Source organism: Cherax quadricarinatus, unplaced genomic scaffold, assembly GCF_038502225.1.
Source record: "Cherax quadricarinatus isolate ZL_2023a unplaced genomic scaffold, ASM3850222v1 Contig1815, whole genome shotgun sequence".
Taxonomy (NCBI): domain Eukaryota; kingdom Metazoa; phylum Arthropoda; class Malacostraca; order Decapoda; family Parastacidae; genus Cherax; species Cherax quadricarinatus.
The window spans coordinates 27,484-45,279 of record NW_027196841.1 but is presented as its reverse complement, the minus strand read 5'-3'; the positions used below and the strand labels follow the sequence as shown (position 1 = coordinate 45,279).

Genomic DNA, 17,796 nt, shown 5'->3' with positions numbered 1-17,796 from the left:
GCGCTTCCCCCTTGATTATAATAATGTACAATCCCTACAGGTTTAGTGCTCCCCCATAATTTTTTATTAACACATTGGCTGTCTCTCGCCAAGGTAGGGCGGCCCAAAAAAAGAAAAACTCAATCATTCACTCCATCACTGTCTTACCAGAGGCGTGCTTACACTACAGTTATAAAACTCCTTCAGAGTGCACTTCCCATCTCCAGGAATCAAGTCCAGCTTGTTGGTTTCCCTGAATCCCTTCATAATTGTTACCTTGCTTACACTCCAACAGCATGTCAAGTCCTAAAAACTATTTGTCTCCATTTGCTCCTAACACGCTCATGCATGCTTGCTGGACATCCAAGCCCCTCGCACGCAAAACCTTGTTTACCTTCTCCAACCTTTCCTAATCTCCCTCTTTCCTACATACTCTAACCTGAGCCTCACTATCCTCGTAAAAACTCTTCACTGCACAATACAAATACGTTATATAAATATTGAAACAGATACACTACCAGTAACTACCATTACCACCATTATCTACTACCATTATCTACTACTACTAATGTGCCTCAAGATCTACCCTAGCATGGGTCAGTAGGCCTATTGCCATACTTCTCTAATATTTACACGTTTCTCCCCTCAAGGAAGGTTCCTTGATGTTGGTGAGGGGCTCTTGATTTAGGGAATTGGATCTGTGCTCCAGTTCCCAGAATTAAGCCTGAATGCCTTCCACATCCCCTCCCCAGGCGCTGTATATTATTATCAAAAAGAAGCGCTAAGCCACAAGGGCTATACAGCGCTGCAGGGTAGGGAAGGAAGCGAGGGTATTGGATGGCAGAAGGGAGGAGGGATGATCAGCAGGTTACAGAAAACAGCGGGGCAGGGGATAGTACGGGGGTAGAGGGTAGCAAGAGATTGAAGTAGAAAGGGCTGAAGGTATCAGAATTTGTGAAGTAAGTCAGTTGTTGTCAAAAAGTCAATGAGAGAGTCCGGATGAAAGGTGGGTCCATCAGCGAGAAGGGAAGGTAAAGAGAGAGCAGCGGAGCGAAGACGACGACAGAGGTAAATTCTGCGTGCTCGTTGATAAAGTGGGCAGTCCAACAGAATGTGGCTGACTGATAATGGAGCTTGGCAATTCTCACAGAGAGGAGCAAGACGCCTCTCCATGAGATATCCATGAGTAAGACGAGTATGGCCAATGCGAAGACGGGAGAGAGTAGTCTCCCAACCTCGACACTGGTGATAGGCGCTGTATGATCCTCTGGGTTTAGCGCTTCCCCCTTGATTATAATAATAATACACATTTCTCCAGCCTATAAACTGTGGGAACTCGAAGTTCCTAAACCTGTACTCCCTAGAATGTAGGAGGGAGAGATGCATGATTATATACACCTGGAAAAATCCTAAAGGGACTAGTACCAAACTTGCACATGAAAATCACTCCCTATGAAGGCAATAGACTCGGCAGACAGTGCAACATCCTCCCAATGACAAGCAGGGGTGTCACTAGCACTATAAGAGAGAACACTAGTGTCAGGAGCCCCAAGACTGTTCAACATCCCAGCATACATCAGGGGGATTGCCAATAGGCCCCTGGCTGTCTTCAAGCAGGCACTGGACAGGCACCTAAAGTCAATACCTGATGAGCCGGGCTGTGGTTCGTACGTTGGATTATGTGTGGCCAGCAGTAGCAGCCTGGTTGAACAAGCCTGATCCACCATGAGGCCTGGTCACGGGGGCATTGACCCCCGGAACACACTCCAGGTATACCAGATATGAGCCATCACAAATTCTGATACAATATTATTGTCTTAATAAAGTTTGTGTGTCTACAACTACAGATCCCCTCGAGGAAGGTTACTTGATGCTGGTGAGGGGCTCTTGATCAAGGGAATTAGATTTGACCTCTAGTTCCCTGAATTAAGCCTGAATACCTTCCACATCCCCCCACAGGTGCTGTATAGTCCTACAGGTTTAGCGCTTCCCCTTGATTATAATAGTACTACAGATGGCACCTATAACATTGCACTTTGGTGCCATCTTGTATAAGGAAAATAGTGCTTGGAGTCATTAAGTCACTACACTGCATTTGGGGTGCCATCTAGTGTAGGGAGACAGCCCTGTGTGACCCAGGTGGGTTTAGCACTTGGTTTTGCTAATGGCACTAAAAGTTAATGAAAAATGGCAATAGGCTGCCATCTATTGAAGAGAGATTAAATTAAATTAGTTATTTTTTTTTGCACAATAGATGGCACTAAAAATTACTAATGAAAATAGCACTTGGATGCCATCTATTGTTGGAATTGTTTACTAAATCTAGTTCAGTTTTTGATTAATAGATGGCACTGTAAGTTATTGAAAATGGGAAGATAAACTAGAGACTAAACTAAATTTTTTTTTAGTTCACTTTTTGCTCAATAGATGGCAAAAAAAAAATTAGAAAATGGGATGATAAACTAGGGGAGACTAAACTAAATTTTTTTTAGTTCACTTTTTGCTCAATAGATGGCGAAAAAAAAATTAGAAAATGGGATGATAAACTAGGGAAGACTAAACTAAAATTTTTTTAGTTCACTTTTTGCTCAATAGATGGCAAAAAAAAAAAATAGAAAATGGGATGATAAACTAGGGAAGACTAAACTAAATATTTTTAGTTCATTTTTTGCTCAACAGATGGCACTTTGACGCCAAAAATTATGAACTAAATGAAAATAGCACTTGGATGGATGCCATCTATTGTTGGAATTGTTTATTAAATCTAGTTCAGTTTTTTATTAATAGATGGCACTAAGTTATTGAAAATGGGAAGATAAACTAGAGACTAAACTAAATTTTTTTTTAGTTCACTTTTTGCTCAATAGATGGCGAAAAAAAATTAGAAAATGGGATGATAAACTAGGGGAGACTAAACTAAATTTTTTTTAGTTCACTTTTTGCTCAATAGATGGCGAAAAAAAAATTAGAAAATGGGATGATAAACTAGGGAAGACTAAACTAAATTTTTTTTAGTTCACTTTTTGCTCAATAGATGGCGAAAAAAAAATTAGAAAATGGGATGATAAACTAGGGAAGACTAAACTAAATATTTTTAGTTCATTTTTTGCTCAATAGATGGCGCTGAAAATTAATAATAGGAATGGCACTTTGACGCCATCTATTTTGAGAATTATGAACTAAATTTTTAGTTCATTTTTTGTATAATAGATGGCGCTGAAAATTACTAATGAAAATGGCACTTGGATGCCATCTAGTGAGAGAATTATGAACTAAAAATATTTTGTTTACTCCCCTAATTAATGCTCCCATTTTCAAATTTTTTTTTTTTGCCATCTATTGAGCAAAAAGTGAACTAAAAAATATTTAGTTCAGTTTCCCCTAATTTATCCTCCCATTTTCATTAACTTAGCGCCATTTATTATGCAAAAAATGAACTAAAGATTTAGTTCATAATTCCAACAATAGATGGCATCCAAGTGCCCTTCTCATCTTCAGTGCCATCTAGTGCAAAAAATGAACTAAAAATATTTATAGTCTCTCCTCCCATTTTCATTAACTTATAATAAAAAAGAAGTGCTAAGCCATCATTAACTTATATTATTATAATCAAGGGGGAAGCGCTAAACCCGGAGGATTATACAGCGCCTGGGAGGGGGATGTGGAAGGCATTCAGGCTTAATTCGGGGAACTGGAGCACAGATCCAATTCCCTAAATCAAGAGCCCCTCACCAACATTAACTTATAGTACCATCTATTATGCAAAAAATGAACTAATTTAACCCTTAAACTGTCCAAACGCAGATCTACGTTTTTTTCAACATTTCACTGTAAAAAAAAGTAGATCTTTTTTTACATTTGAAAATGTGTAAAAAAAACTTTGATCTACTTTTTTTATTGGAAAATATGTAGATCTACTTTTGGAGCACTACACATGTGAACATGGATCTGTTTGGACAGTTTAAGGGTTAATATGTAATTCCAGCAATAGATGGCATCAGTGTCATTTTTATAAATTTTTAGTGCCATCTATTATGCAAAAAATTAATTTATTTTTATTCTCCCTACAGTAGATGGCAGCCTGGTGCCATTTTCATTAACTTTTACTTTTTCTGTTACCAAGGGTGAAGCACAAAACCCACAGAGGTCATAGTGTGCCTGGGAAATGGGAGGCAATTATATTATAATAAAAAAGAAGCGCTAAGCCACAAGGGCTATACAGCGCTGGTTATAATCATAACTAAGAGCTAAATCCACAAGGGTCAATGAGAGGCAGGCCAATTCAATCCAAGAGAGGATTATTACAATCAAGGGGGAGCGCTAAACTCATAGAATTATACAGCGCATGTAGGGGGGAGGACTGAAGGTATTCAGGCTCAATTCAGGGAACTGGAGCACAGATCCAATTCCCTAGATCAAGAGCCCCTCACCAGCATCAAGGAACCTTCCTTGAGAGGATCTAAGAGAGGAAAAAGTCCAATTCCTTGCATCAAGTGCCCAACACTAGCATCAACTTCAGTAGACGCAGGAAAGTGGTCGAGAAAGAGACACGAGCAAATGTGAATATCTAGAAAATATTTGAGTTCTGGGACTATGATCCTAACAAACACAGGTTTGAGAACAACATACTGGCAAGAAAGGTGATGACATGACAGTGAGGTAAGAGACAGCATCAGGTAACCTATGAAGTCAAGTGACAACCACATAATGTAGTGGACAGGTCTAAGGTTGTGTTTGATATAAGGACACAAGTGCAACTAATGTAACATTTTATTGTAGCAACAATTCACTCTGCAGGAACTTTGTTAAGACATTACAAACAAGGACACAGAGTATATATAGGTATAGTGTGAGGTGCAAAGCATAATACAATCATTGTAGGTAATAGCAGTAGTATTTGTGGTAGTAATAGTACAACTACTACCACCACCTACAATGATTATATTATGCTTTGCACCTCACAATATACCTATATATACTCTCTGTGTCCATGTATTGTTTGTAATGGGTTTGACAAAGCTCCTGGAGAGCAAAATGTTGCCACAATAAAATGTCACATTAGTTGCACTTTGTGTCCATTTATCTAACATACTGTTGGTAATTCTACCATCAATATTACATCTAAAGTTGTGTCCTGTGATGACTTTCAATGTCAAAAATGCTTGGAAGCCTCATTAATTATTCACTAAAATTGAATAAAAAAAAGTTGGAAATTATATGGTGGTCATGGGGATTATCTCCCCCTGGGCTCGGTCACAGACCAGGCCTCCTAGGCTCCCCCTGGGCTCGGTCACAGACCAGACACCAGGCCTCCTAGGCTCCCCCTGGGCTCGCTGTATAGCCCTTGTGGCTTAGCGCTTCTTTTTGATTATAATAATAATCCCCCTGGGCTCGGTCACAGACCAGACATCAGGCCTCCTAGGCTCCCCCTGGGCTTGGTCACAGACCAGGCCTCCTAGGCTCCCCCTGGGCTCGGTCACAGACCAGGCCTCCTAGGCTCCCCCTGGGCTCGGTCACAGACCAGACACCAGGCCTCCTAGGCTCCCCCTGGGCTCGGTCACAGACCAGACATCAGGCCTCCTAGGCTCCCCCTGGGCTCGGTCACAGACCAGACATCAGGCCTCCTAGGCTCCCCCTGGGCTTGGTCACAGACCAGGCCTCCTAGGCTCCCCCTGGGCTCAGTCACAGACCAGGCCTCCTAGGCTCCCCCTGGGCTTGGTCACAGACCAGGCCTAGGCTCCCCCTGGGCTTGGTCACAGACCAGGCCTTCTAGGCTCCCCTTAAGCTCAGTCACAGACCAAGCCTCCCCCTGGGCTCGGTCACAGACCAGGCCTAGGCTCCCCCTGGGCTCGGTCACAGACCAGGCCTCTTAGGCTCCCCCTGGGCTCGGTCACAGACCAGGCCTCCTAGGCTTCCCCTGGGCTCGGTCACAGACCAGGCCTCCTAGGCTCCCCCTGGGCTCGGTCACAGACCAGGCCTCCTAGGCTCCCCCTGGGCTCGGTCACAGACCAGGCCTCCTAGGCTCCCCCTGGGCTCGGTCACAGACCAGGCCTCCTAGGCTCCCCCTGGGCTCGGTCACAGACCAGGCCTCCTAGGCTCCCCCTGGGCTCGGTCACAGACCAGGCCTCCTAGGCTCCCCCTGGGCTCGGTCACAGACCAGGCCTCCTAGGCTCCCCCTGGGCTCGGTCACAGACCAGGCCTCTTAGGTAGGAAAGGAAATATTACAGGATTAAGAACTATGTATTACAAAACACAAAGGAAAGCAATATAGGAAAGCCCTGTGTTTTCTGCTCCCTCTTTACTGTTCTCACTTTTTCAGCAGTTTTCAATTTAGTTATTGTTTGGTGCTTTTTCTGCTTCTTTGCACAACAGTTGTGTCAGGGAAGAGTTACCGGTGTCATGTTTTAAGTATTATATGTATTTTGTATTTATTTTACTTTTGTATGTGATTTTTTTATGCCAAGCTGTACTGAGCACTTTATATACAGTGGACCCCCGGTTTACGATCAGCTCCCAATGCGACCAATTATGTAAGTGTATTTATGTAAGTGCGTTTGTATGTGTATGTTTGGGGGTCTGAAATGGACTAATCTACTTCACAATATTCCTTATGGGAACAAATTCGGTCAGTACTGGCACCTGAACATACTTCTGGAATGAAATAATATCGTAAACCGGGGGTCCACTGTATTATAGTGTAAACATGTTATCGGGAATTTCGGACCCTTTCGATATCGAAAAAAAAAACTTTTCCACTCGCCAACAACTATCACTTATCAGTGAGGGTCAGGAACATAACAGCTATGAAAACAGGGACCTCCTGTAATAATAATATTGTCAAACTAAGCATTAAACCTGGACCAAGGAAAGTAAAGATGTGTGTGTGTGTGTGTGTGCATAGTGAATAAAAGTCGAGGTTTGTAACATTTATACTGAAAAGATGTCCACCCAGAGATGTCAGGCTTAAATTCAGTGGCGGCTCATACGAGGGTGCTGTGGAACTGCAGCACCCACTATTTTCACTCAGTATTATCGCTAACATTAAATATGTCTTTTTTTTTTTTCCTTTAAATCTTTCTTTATACTTGTACATTATATAATCAAAGAGTTAAAGAAAATAGGGGGTGCTGCAGAACCCCCGCATGAGCCACCTCTGCTTAAATTCCTTTCCACGTCCACTGCTCAGTAACCTACACTGACACTACTGTCAGTGACAGTAGTGTCAGTTATGTGTTTATTATTAACTTCTTTGATTCCTGAAGACCAGTCACTACATGCAGTTGTGATGAATGGTTTAGAAAACCGACAAGTTGAAGAATTGAGACACTTATGTTTTCTAATGGTAGTTTTGAAGGTGATGAATGTGTCTGCAGTTCTAGAGTTTTCAGGTAGAGTGTTCCAGATTTTAAGGCCTTTGACATACACTAAATTTTTGTGAAGGTTTAGTCGGACACTGGGAATGTCATAGAGATGTTTGTCTGGTGTTATGCCTGTGGGTCCTGTCACAACTATCAAGAAAGGGTTTTAGGTCAAGGTTAATATTGGAATTTAAGGTCCTGTAGATGCAGATTGGACAGTAGTAAATGTGGATGTTCTGAACAGGGAGTAAGTTTAGATCTATGAAGAGTAGGGGTAGAGTTTGCCAGGGATGGGACTGACTGACTGACTATAGTGACTTGACTTACTGACTGGACTAAGTGACTTACTGACTTGACTAACTATAGTTAGTGAGTACCGACTGACTAAGGGTCGATGAGAAATGAGATGCTTGATACTGAGATGCTTTGCCGTTTCCACGACTAAACTTCCGGTACAGCTTACAATACTGACTGGTTGGAGAGCTGGTCATAAGTCTGAGAGATCTTTAAACAGGTAGGTTGTTATATGAGGAGTACCTGTATTATATAACATTAACATTGTTACTCATGAAATTAAGACACATGTGCAACATCTGGGTATCTTTATTGTAGTTGTCGTAGGCTACGACAAATACTACTACAACTAACCCATCTCTTTGGGATGGACCTACTTCCACTGGGGAATCCCGCCTACCAGTGACTATGCCCTCGTCTGCTACACCTGACGTTACTATATAAGCGCAAGGCTCCTTTCTTCTGCTTCAGAATCTCCACGACTATGGTGCTCTTCGCACCTACTCCTAGGTTGAGGGACTGATTACCTCATCTTCTGTACATAGTTCTACTGTCTTCAAGTTATGTCCTAGAATTTGTATTGATAAAGCCACTGGATGGCGAAACGTCTACAATAAAGATACCCAGATGTTGCACATGTGTCTTAATTTCATCTTGTCGGTATTATATACCATTCTTACACAAATTGTTACTCATAAAGACCACAATACAAAAAAAAAAAAAAAGTCACGAAAAATGGAATATAAAACTAATAAAAAACTGCCAAAGATTTATATCATTATATGAGCACTTTCAAATGCAGTGGAACCTCGGCTTATGAACTTAATCCGTTCCGTGACCTTGTTCGTATCCTGATTTGTTCGTATGCTGAGTCAGTTTTCTTCATTTAAATTAACTGAAAAGCCATTAATCCTTTCCAGTGGAATTCCTGCTCTCAGAGGGAGGAAAAATACACTTAAATATAGAGCTAATATCAACTCTACAGCTTATTTATCTATCACAATTGCTCTAATATGACATAATAAACAATATAAATAACATAGAAACCTGATATATACTCTAGAATAAAATATGTCATTATGTGACAAGTGGAGGCGGCTATAACTGCTCCCGCATTGTTGTGGTATTCACTGCCATCTAGTGACAGCCTTTTGAAGCCGTCTATTATTATAATTATCATTATAGTACATTATTATTATATACGTATTATTATTATATTGATTCAGGCTTACTTTAGGGAACTGGAACACAGATCCAATTCCATAGATTAAGAGCCCCTCACCATGTATGTACTACTTCTACTAATAATAATACATAATAACAATAACAGTAGTGAAAAACTTCAAAAGGCTGCCAGTAGTTGGCACCACCATCAGCAAAACATTGGTAACCACTACTTTTCACATGTCTAGACTTAAGTAGCCTATAAGTATTAGGTTAAGTCTGCCTGAAATGCCTCGGCATGATAGTGGCTTTCTTTGCTCCAATCATGTTATATGTAAACACACACTGTAACCTTTGCAGAGAAATAAATATTTTATTTATTTATTTAAGGAACCTCCCTTGAGGAGGAAGTACACATTTTCAAATTTCGTTCGTATCCAGAAGCCAAAAATCGACTGAATGACGGTTCGTATCCTGAAAAGTTCGCATGGTGGGGCGTTCATAAGCCGAGGTTCCATTGTATAGGGAAAATGATTAATCCGTTCCCATGAAAAAATCCTATTGTTATTGGAATATTATACAATGATGGGGTTGTAAAAATAATTTAAACACTGCTTAATACTAAAATATGTAAATACAAAAGAATTAGATGAAATAAATGCAAATTTAACCTCACTTTGCTTTGCTGAAAAGAGTCGAGTGCCTACCAGGATAGTGCTGAGAAGGGAGGAGGAAATGTTATTGTTTGGAAGGAGAGTCCCCTTCTCTTTTCCCTATTTCGACCTGGTTGAAGCTCACCAAAGAACTTTGCTTCTGCCTTCTCCTCAGGATGTTTTGGAAATGTGACATAGTCTGGTCATTCCATTATTATTATTATTATTATAATGACAGGAGCGCTAAACCCATAGGATTATACAGCGCATGTGGGGGGATGGAAGGTATTCAGGCTCAATTCAGGGAACTGGAGCACAGATCCAATTCCCTAGATCAAGAGCCCCTCACCAGCATCAAGGAACCTCCCTTGAGGGGTGTGATATTTCCAGACACTGCTATTATGGCTTGTTTGGGATTTGTTGGGGTGGTACTGCTCTGCAAAGTTTTTGACGTCCATCTATTTGGCAAAGATTTCCTTGATTAATGAAGTAGGTACTTCCTCTATCTCCTCTTCTGAGCCTGAAGAGAGTGCATCCATCTTAGACTTGTGCTCCTCCTTCTCAAGTTCCTGTAACTCCTCAGTGGTCAGCTCTTCCCTGTGCTCCTCCACTAACTCCTCCACATCACCATCACACATCCAGACTCATGGACCTGCCCAGAGAGACAATGTCCTCCGCTGTACCATTTCCTTCATTGCTTGGTTCTTCTCATTAACTTTCTTAGAACTCATGGTTAATGAATTTACTAAAAATTTATACGACAAAACACAAAATCACGTAAAAATTCGCAGTTACAGTGCGGGTTGTTACAGTATGCAAACCTAAGTAATGTATATTAGAGCTGTGTATGCATTAGATGAATTAAATGTGGGCAGTCCTGGCTTTGTAAACAAGGGTAGCACACGATGTCATGACTCATTTTGACCCATATAAGTTCTAGCACGCGAGTCGTATTCCAAAGAAAGGTCACATACCAAGCAAAAATTTTCGTGTCCAAACAGGATGTATACCAAGTTGGACATATTCCAAAGCAGATGTATACTGAGGTACCAGTGTATCTGTTAATGGTATCATAAGTTCTAATAAAAAAAATATTAATAAATATTACATTGTACACTACTACGTAATTGTTATGACAAATCACAAAACACTACCTTGGTCATCAAAACTCATAAACCTGCTAACATAAACAATACATGTCTACTGACTGCGAGCAGAGACGATTATTGATAGTGAGATAGAACACTAGGCCAAAAGTTACGTGATAATGGTGTTGACATTGGGACGTGCCATTGTCGTGTTGACTTCAGTCGTTGTTGATATAGTGTTGCCACCCACTGGAATCCTTACCTGTTTTACATTATTACCAACTTAAGAAATGGTGCCTACAAATTAAAATTTTATTACAGAAACTAAAAATTATTTGTTTGAAAAAATATAACTTTCATAATATGCCTTGCTTATTAAATAAATTTGGTGCAACTGAGCATTCATTACCACTGAGATTTTCATTTTGACCTCATCTGGGTAAATTACATAAATAAATATACATACATTTATTAACCAAATTCTAATAATCACTGTCTATGATATTTCTCTATGCAACAATTTGAATTTTTGTGCAAACTGTACTGGTAAAAAAGAAAATAGGGACTCTGGCTACAGTTAAAAACTACATATCTAATAATTACTCTAAGTGCAATTATCAATAAGAAAGCATATTAGCAAGAGATGCGATGACACCCCAATTTTTACAAATTTTGTTTTAACACGTCGGTCGTCTTCCACCGAGGCAAGGTGACCCAAAGAAGAAAACACTTTCACCATCATTCACACATATCACTGTCTTTGCTGAGGTGCCCACATATGACAGTTTAGATGTCACTCCAAACAGCCAATATCCCAAACCCCTCCTTTAAGTTGACTGGATAAATATTTACTTAGATATGGCCAAAAAGGAAGCAAGGGGCTAGTAACTCTTTCTCTTCTATAAATTACTAAATGTAAAAAGAAGAAAAACTTAGAATTTTTTTTTTCGAGTCGCCCTGCCTCAGTGGGAGATGACCAGTAATTTTTTTTAACACATCAGCTGTTTTCCACCAAGTTCAGGTAACCCGAAAAATAAGAAAAAATTTTGTCATCACTGACTACACTGTCTTACCAATGGCATGCCAATATGACCAGTATGTTGATAAAGAAAAACATGTAAAATTCCTATGATTTGCAGCTTCATGATTCATGAACCTTTAGTCTTGTCCCTCTCTAAGGCTATTAACCCTTAAACGGTCCAAATGTGTATATATATGTTCACTCGCACAGCGCCCCGATTTAAAAAAAAAAAAAAAAGCTTTTTTATAGAAAAAAGAGCACATTTTTTTAAGTATTTTAGAATAAAAAAAATAATTTAGGGTCAGTATTTACCGAGATATGAGGCTGAGAAGTTGGCACTGGATGCTCAGGTGACAGCAACATCGAGTCCTGCCGCTTGCAGAAGTGTTGCTGATATACCTTTTCTATTTTTCATATTTTATGTAATTTTTATGTTCTGATAATTACAATTTGTAGTAGTTCTGGTCTTTTATAACCAATCTTTGTTCTGACACTAGTATTAGGTACTGAAATTGTACTCAAATTGTCACACACTGATAGGTGGACATTTACACCTGCCTTGGTCATTTAATATTGTCTTGGAATATATACAAAGTATTTATATGTCCTAGCAATGTTTTGTATATGTGGAAGTATATAATAACAATGAGGAGGAGGAGGAGGGAGGAGGAGGAGGGAGCAGGAGGAGGGAGCAGGAGGAGGGAGCAGGAGGAGGGAGGAGGAGGAGGGAGGAGGAGGAGGGAGGAGGAGGAGGGAGGAGGAGGAGGAGGAGGAGGGAGGGAGGGGAGGGAGGGGAGGGAGGGGAGGGGGAGGAGGAGTGTTAATATATTACATCAGTGAATCCTTGGTGTTTACTGCGCTGTTTGCTCTAGCTGGCGCTCAATTTAACTGGTGCTCCCACAAGGTACTAAATGATCTCAGATTTTTTTAATACCACGCACACTGAGTGTTAGGACCCATTCTATGCTGACAAGGCATCTCAGGCCAATTGTGCCAAATTTGAAGGCAGGAAAAATAAAACGTATATATACGTTTGGGGCACTACGCGTAACAACGTATATATACATTTGGACCGTTTAAGGGTTAATTGAGGTCAACTATATTTCACTACAATGTGTCTACATCAGGGGCTACCAAACCCAGGGTTGTGACCCAATGTAAAATTGATGGAGATTCAGTGATTGTTTGGTTTGATATTCTATATCTCTACCACAATTTCCTGAGTTGCTAGGTAATTACCTCCATCATTTACAATGCAAAGAAAATGTGAATGGATTGTGGAGAAATAAATTTGAGAACTAGTAATCAAAAACACCTTCAACCCTCCTGATGACTGTATTAAATCTTAAGCTTTAAATGTGCATCAATCTGTGATTGTCTTTCCATGAGTCTTATGTTTTTTTCTTGTTGTTGAGGGTTACAAGGACCACTCACAGCTTTCACTTATCAAGCTTTGCTTCCTGATGTACAGAGAAGAAATAATACCCAAAGTTGGGCAATGACAGGAAAGGAAACATGACTTTCCTTTGCATATAGAAACAGGAACAAAATATTCCAAGTCAGGTCAGATGGAGCCCATACCAAAGCCCCAGCAGAGTGGGAGACCTACTCCCTCACCTGAGTTCAGTAACTTACCTCTTGCCAAAACTTGTGAAACATGCATAAAGTGGAAAAATGAAGTTGATGAATGGTGCCAGCTGGCCCAGTGGATAACGCGTCTGTCTGGAGTTTTATGACTCTCTGACTGCGGGTTCAAGCCCCACCTGTGGTATGGTTTGTTTGCAATTGTGTCACTATGATTTCGTGAGCCCCTATAATAATGTGCCCACTGGGTATAATAAGGTGAGGACAAGTGTCCCATATAGAATGGGAGAAATTTGTCACTGATATGAGATCACAACACCCCCATACCAAGGCTGGTACTGAAGTCGTATCTTATTTCTCTCTGGTGTATGAAAAAGTACAATGTGTACTTTTTCAAATTTAAACAAACATTTGTCAATGCATACCTCTACGATCATCTTCCCGTGAGTCTTATTTCTCTCATGGTGGTTTGCGTTCTTCTGAATCTGTTGTAGTACACGTTCTTGGCAGGTCCTGCATTCCAGGGCAAAACTCACTTATTGTTGAGCACACTTGTTGAACCTTAATGTCCTGGGCTAAGTGTAGCGGTGAACCCAACCTCACTAGAAACCGCTGAAATCTGTAAACAAACACTGCTAGTTACAAACATTTTGCTGCACCAAAGTTAGAAAAATTACATTAACCAAAGCTTTGTTATACTTCATTAATCTATCAAGAAAGACCGACAGAGTGAGACTGTGAAAGAGTAAATAATTCTTTATTAAAATTGGTTAATTTACTTACATGAAGGTGATCATGTTGTAATATTGTTCACATTGCAAAATGCTGTAATATTTTACCTTTTACTTTAAAACAGAAACATTCTATTATTCCTGGGTCACCAATGATTCAAAGAAAGCACATTCACCAACATTCACTCAATTGTCATCTTTCCAGAAGTGTTGACATTACAGAGTATCCTCTGACTGCAACATCTCCACCCCTCCAGAGTGCAGACACTGCCCTTTCCACCTCCAGGACTCAAGTCCAGCTAACTGGTTTCCCTGAACAACTTCATAAAAATTTATGCAGAAAAAGCCACATGGGGATGGAAATCTTTAGCTCAAGATTTTTCAGTCTTGCTATGCAATATTGCAAAACTAGCAACAGATAGTAGGGGAAAAATTCTCTGAGGTGAAGCAGAAGTAAAGTGCCAGGCCATGTCACAGTGACTTATCCTGCACTGTTAACATCATCTGTTTGCCATTGTATTTCATAAAATTTTGTATTATTAAAAATCCTTATTGATATCTAAAAATCTGACCATCTTGATATTTTCTTATAATGGTGCTAGACATTCAATACTGCTTCTGTGCCCCTTACCCAGTCATCAGTCATCACTTACCCAGTCATCACGCACTGATAAATAATTTCCAGAACAAATGTACGCTCTGCACAGTCTGCTACAAACTCTGACATTCTGAAACACAAGGATGAAAAAGTTAGTGTTCATCTATGTCCCACTCAGCAGAGGCTCACACTCCAACAGCACGTCAAGTATTAAAAACCATTTATCTCCATTCACTCCTATCAAATATGCTCATGCATGCTTGCTGGAAAGCCCCTTGCACACAAAACCTCCTTTACCCCCTCTCTCCAACCATACCATTCCTAGACCGACCCCTACCCCGCCTTCCCTCCACAACAGATTTATACACTCTTGAAGTCATTCTGTTTTGTTCCATTCTCTCTACATGTCCAAACCACCTCAACAACCCTTCCTCAGCCCTCTGGACAACAGTTTTGGCAATCCCGCACCTCCTCCTAACTTCCAAACTACGAATTCTCTGCATTATATTCACACCACACATTGCCCTCAGACATAACATATCCACTGCCTCCAGCCTTCTCCTCGCTGCAACATTCATCACCCATGCTTCACACTGCCTCCAGCCTTCTCCTCGCTGCAACATTCATCACCCATGCTTCACACTCATATAAGTGTGTTGGTAAAACTATACTCTTATACATTCCACTCTTTGCTTCCAAGGACAAAGTTCTTTGTCTATCTTTGTTTATTACTTAACATGAATTAAACATTTTATGGAATAATGTTAAAAAATAACACATAAATAACCATTTAAGTAACATTTATGAAGGGATTCAGGGAAATCGGCAGGCCGGACTTAATTCCTGGAGATGGGAAGTACAGTGCCGGCACTCTGAAGGAGGGGTGTTAATGTTACAGTTTTATAATTGTAGTGTAAGCATGCCTCTGGCAAGACAGTGATGGAGTGAATGTTGATGAAAGTACTCTACTGTACACCTAATATAGCACTGTACACACAATGTACAATTATGTTACAATAAACATTAAAAATTAAGGAATCAGAAGTACAGTTTAGCAAGTGAATTTTGTCTATTATTTTAAATCTCTTTATATTTAGTGTCCACCAGCACTGTTTAGGCTGACAGTACAGATGCAGAGTGAGTTCTTATTATGGAGTTAATCTTTATCAAGTTATATTCAACCAAGGTTTGTTATGAACCAGGTCTCTTTCTGCCATACTTGTAGGCATTACCTACAATGTGGAAAAAGACATTTATGTACAGTCCAGGACACTTGGAAACACACTGGTAATCATTAAGTTTCCCGTAGCTCAATTCGTAGTGCACTCAACTCACACACTGAGGTCCGGGGGTCGATCCCTGGTACAGGTGGCAACATCAGGACATGTTTCCTAAGACACCTGTTGTTCATGTTCACCTAGCAGCAAAATAGGCACCTAGGTATTAGTCAACTGGTGTGGGTCACATCCTGGGACAAAAGTGACTTAATATGCCCAAAATGCTCTGCATAACAAAGGGATTTCTATATACATAGTAGTATGTCAGTGATGTTAGCTATGGTCTGTATGTCTTGTACATGTATTTGTAGAAATAAAGATTATTATTATTATTATTCATTCAACAGGTGTCTATGTATAGTCCATAACACTTGTAGACACACTGGTAATCATTCATTCAACAGCTGTCTTGTGTACGAATGGTATACAATACCGACAAGATGAGATTAAGACACATGCGCAACATCTGGGTATCTTTATTGTAGACGTTTCGCCAACCAGTGGCTTTATCAATACAAATTCTAGGACATAACTTGAAGACAGTAGAACTATGTACAGAAGATGAGGTAATCAGTCCCTCAACCGAGGAGTAGGTGCGAAGAGCACCATAGTCGTGGAGATTCTGAAGCAGAAGAAAGGATCCTCGCGCTTATATAGTAACGTCAGGTGTAGCAGACGAGGGCATATTCACTGGTAGGCGGGATTCCCCAGTGGAAGTAGGTCCTTCCCAAAGAGATGGGTTAGTTGTAGTAGTAGTTGTCGTAGTCGTGAAGGTTATGTACATGTCCTCAGAATTAAGATTCCAGAATCTCCACGACTATGGTGCTCTTCGCACCTACTCCTAGGTTGAGGGACTGATTACCTCATCTTCTGTACATAGTTCTACTGTCTTCAAGCTATGTCCTAGAATTTGTATTGATAAAGCCACTGGTTGGCGAAACGTCTACAATAAAGATACCCCGATGTTGCGCATGTGTCTTAATCTCATCTTGTCGGTATTGTATACCATTCGTACACAACTTGTCAGACACTGCAACATCATGGAATCTTAATTCTGAGGACATGTACATAACCTTCACGACTACGACAACTACTACTACAACTAACCCATCTCTTTGGGAAGGACCTACTTCCACTGGGGAATCCCGCCTACCAGTGAATATGCCCTCGTCTGCTACACCTGACGTTACTATATAAGCGCCAGGATCCTTTCTTCTGCTTCAGAATCTCCACGACTATGGTGCTCTTCGCACCTACTCCTAGGTTGAGGGACTGATTACCTCATCTTCTGTACATAGTTCTACTGTCTTCAAGTTATGTCCTAGAATTTGTATTGATAAAGCCACTGGTTGGCGAAACGTCTACAATAAAGATACCCAGATGTTGCGCATGTGTCTTAATCTCAACAGCTGTCTTGCAAGTGTACAGACACCACAGTTTAAATGAACCCCTGAACTGCAACATCCCCACTTACTGTCCTGGTAAATATCCCAACCTGGGTCTTAATCCACTACTGTCCCACTCACTGGTTCACTGGAACACACTGCAAGGAAACACAAACTGCTTAATAAAACCTCAGTTTATGCAGTGTTTCACTAACACAAATACTATGACAATGAACAAGATATTACAAGGATCCTAATTGAAATAAGTAATGTAAAAAGAAGAAAAACTTTTGTTTTTCTCTTTGGGTCACCCTGCCTCAGTGGGATGCAGCTGGTTTGTTGAAAGAAGAAGAATACAACTACTACTACTACTACTAATAATAATAATAATAATAACAACAATTGCTCTAGAGTAGTTTAAATGTTAGCTACTAAACTTGTACAAAATACATATGACATTTATACAGGCAAAGTGATGTCTCAGCGTCAAGTATCTCAGACTTCGTCCTACAGGCACCCAGCTTTCACTGTCTCCAAGAATACGTATTTGTACAAATTTGCACTTTATTGTGCATCCCATAGTACAAGATGTCAGTGAAAAGGAAGATCTTGACTTCACCTGAAGGAAGTGCTAAGAACCAAAGGAAGGCTCTTGATCTTGAGG

General features: G+C 40.4%; 1 protein-coding gene across 6 annotated transcripts in view; it reads right to left on the bottom strand.

Annotated features, from left to right (window-relative positions):
- Positions 1 to 17,796, bottom strand: part of LOC128703533 (FH1/FH2 domain-containing protein 3-like) — a 46,547-nt gene that overhangs the window by 1,280 nt on the left and 27,471 nt on the right. For 2 of the 6 annotated variants that reach the window (XM_070081137.1, XM_070081138.1), the window contains exons 3-4: positions 14,526 to 14,600; positions 10,486 to 13,760 (exon numbers count right to left, since the gene is read on the bottom strand). In XM_070081137.1, coding sequence (XP_069937238.1) covers positions 13,704 to 13,760; positions 14,526 to 14,600 — 132 coding nt within the window. In that variant the 3' untranslated portion in view covers positions 10,486 to 13,703. Of the gene's footprint in view, positions 1 to 8,387; positions 10,101 to 10,485; positions 13,761 to 14,525; positions 14,601 to 17,796 lie in introns of those variants that run through there. The other 4 variants (XR_011391369.1, XR_011391368.1, XR_011391370.1 and 1 more) reach the window with 4 other exon arrangements.